This window comes from Sphaeroforma arctica, assembly GCF_001186125.1.
Source record: "Sphaeroforma arctica JP610 unplaced genomic scaffold supercont1.2866, whole genome shotgun sequence".
NCBI classification, from domain to species: domain Eukaryota; class Ichthyosporea; order Ichthyophonida; genus Sphaeroforma; species Sphaeroforma arctica.
In genome coordinates this window covers 1-2,500 of record NW_014037692.1, presented here as the reverse complement: position 1 = coordinate 2,500, position 2,500 = coordinate 1, and the positions used below count along the sequence as shown (strand labels likewise).

Below are 2,500 nucleotides of genomic sequence, written 5' to 3'. Positions count from 1 at the left end.
GATCACCGATATAGTGTTAATATATCCCCGATGCACTTCGCGCCGGGCTCGCAGAACCCTACAGACTGTATATTCATGTATTTAACCAGTTGAAAGGAAAGATAAATATCACACAACATATGTTTCGACTTATTCAACGGTTGAAACCTCCCCAGCTAAGAAAGAGACATATATTAAATCCCTACGTTCACACGCGACTCGCTTCTAACATGTCTGTCGATGCTTCCACTATCGTCACTAATGACTCTGTGATAACGAGCAATCCTCCAGGGAAAGTGAATGCTGTAGTAGTCCTACTAGGATGGTTAGGTATGCACAATGACTATGTTATGATATCGTATTCGCTTTGTCATCGTCTATTTTTTGAATCAGTAGATTAGACCGCTTCTGTATATTTAATTTATAGTAGAAGATTCAATATATTTGTGTTCCAGCAAGCGGTACACTGAGCAGAAATTTCCTATGGTGATTATCAGACACAGCTATGTGTATTGTACTATTCGACTCGTTTAACTAGCATGCTCGAGGTGTTGATGGAATTTCACCGCAATATGTATATTTTTATGTTCAGAGGTGTGGAGATGGATGAGAATAGCACATTATTTTCTCGTTTGACATATGAAATTCTAATCTAGAAAACAAGCTCATTACTGATCCAAATTCATAGTGGTATATCTCATTGTGGCTGTTTTACCTGTGTGCATATCTGACTTATAATACCTTTCCAAAAAAATACGTATATTCGTGCTAATCCGCAATTCTACGTAAAAAAACTCGCTTAATCACTTGCACACCAGGGGCCACACACCGTCCACTTGGCAAGTATGCTGAGATGTATCAAAAGAGAGGGTGTGTGACTATTGCCACTACAGCCCCGGCCGGGTCGGTCATGTTTCCTGGCACGAGTGCCGTGCGGGAACTAGCATCATCCGTATTAAAGTATGTAGTTCACTGCTTGTGAGAGATTGTGGATACGAGTGTGCGTCGTGTGTATAACCGGTAGTATGTGTGATATCCGGCTTACATTTTTTTAAACAGTTGGTGAAATTGTTCGCATCATTTAATTATGTCTATGGGATAAGTATACGAGTTCCGCGAAGAAACTTAGCAAGGGCCTGTCAGTAAATCGCCGATTGTGATGCGCAAAACAAATGAGTTTGATTTATCTAACCGCAGTCTTTTATTGCGAGATATTCAGCTGTTTGGTTGTTATTCTATATAGCAGTTCTCCTACTTTGCGATATTGCTGTTGTATTCTTTTATATTCTTATCAATTTCTAGTATATACTATTGCCACCGTCAGTGTATATTGTTCTATATACAACTTCTGAGAGTTGAGTTCATAGTGTGTGTGCGTTTATACGGATATATATATATATATATATATATATATATATATGTATGTGTGTGTGTGCGTGTGTGTTCAGTACGGCTGCAGTCTCATATATGTGTGACTGTCTGTTGTCGATTGCTGTGTGCTAGGCACATTGAGTACAATGGCAAATTATCATTGCCTAATAATTTTCTCTGCAACCTTTCAGTGAGGCAGCCAGCTCCATTAATCGAGTAGAAACAATGGCAGACAACACCAAAGTGCCCCTGATCGTACATGCATTCAGCAATGGAGGCGCATTTGTCGTGGAAACAATAGAAAACTTAATTCAGGAAAACAGTCAGGATGTAGAACGCACGGTTTCCAATCCTGGCACTGTGATTGAAAAGGATACAAAGCTGCAAGAGAATACACAATTGGCCGCCGATCGCATTCGACTTGGGGGTCAGGTGTTTGACTCGGCGCCTGCAATGATGCACCTTCAGGCTGGTGTTACGGCTATAGGTCATGCAATACCTGGTAGTGCTATACTGAGAGTCGGTGTGCAAGCGGTGTTCGGCATTGTTGCTGCACTAGGTGTGGTGTATGCTAGGGCTACTGGCGCTCCCGGCAGAGGAGTTGTGTTCTGGGACCACATGCAGCAAAGCAATTTGGGGTGTAAACAATACTATATATATAGTGTGGATGATGAACTGACAGATGCGAAATACTTAGATGAGCTGATAGCATACCGCAAAGAGAAGGGTGTGGAAATCACGGCTATTAGGCTAGAGTCTAGTCCCCACGTGCAACATTTGAAGTCGCACCCAGAAGTTTATAATCAGTTTGTGGACAACATACTGGAAGAGGCGGGGATGCATGCTTCTAGCAATTGAAAGACTACTAATTAAAGCTAATTTAATTATTGCAATTTTCTGGGTGGTATTGGCCAAGAATCACTTCGCTACCTATTACAGTTTCGCACTGTTACATGATAATATACTTGAATTGGATATCATCATTTGTTTGTCAAGGCCGAGGAATGAAGGTTCGAGTTCACATCTATGATTGCCTTAACGACCCAAAATTGGCGCCCTATAACGACGATTCCAAATATAGTAAAAGTACGACGAACATTCGCAAACATCAAAACGAATGTATTTATTTGTATTCCTACATATATATATA

At 40.8% G+C, this 2,500-nt stretch overlaps 1 protein-coding gene across 2 annotated transcripts in view; it reads left to right on the top strand.

Moving 5' to 3' along the window:
* SARC_13067 overlaps nt 1–2,275 on the top strand; it is a 2,284-nt gene extending 9 nt beyond the window's left edge. The window contains exons 1-3 of one of the 2 annotated variants that reach the window (XM_014292811.1): nt 1–309; nt 798–939; nt 1,542–2,249. The exon at nt 1–309 is cut by the window's left edge and continues 9 nt beyond it. In XM_014292811.1, the coding sequence (XP_014148286.1) occupies nt 120–309; nt 798–939; nt 1,542–2,208 (999 nt within the window). In that variant the 5' untranslated portion in view covers nt 1–119 and the 3' untranslated portion in view covers nt 2,209–2,249. Of the gene's footprint in view, nt 310–771; nt 940–1,541 lie in introns of those variants that run through there. The other variant, XM_014292810.1, reaches the window with a different exon arrangement.
* Nucleotides 2,276–2,500: the final 225 nt, after the last annotated feature.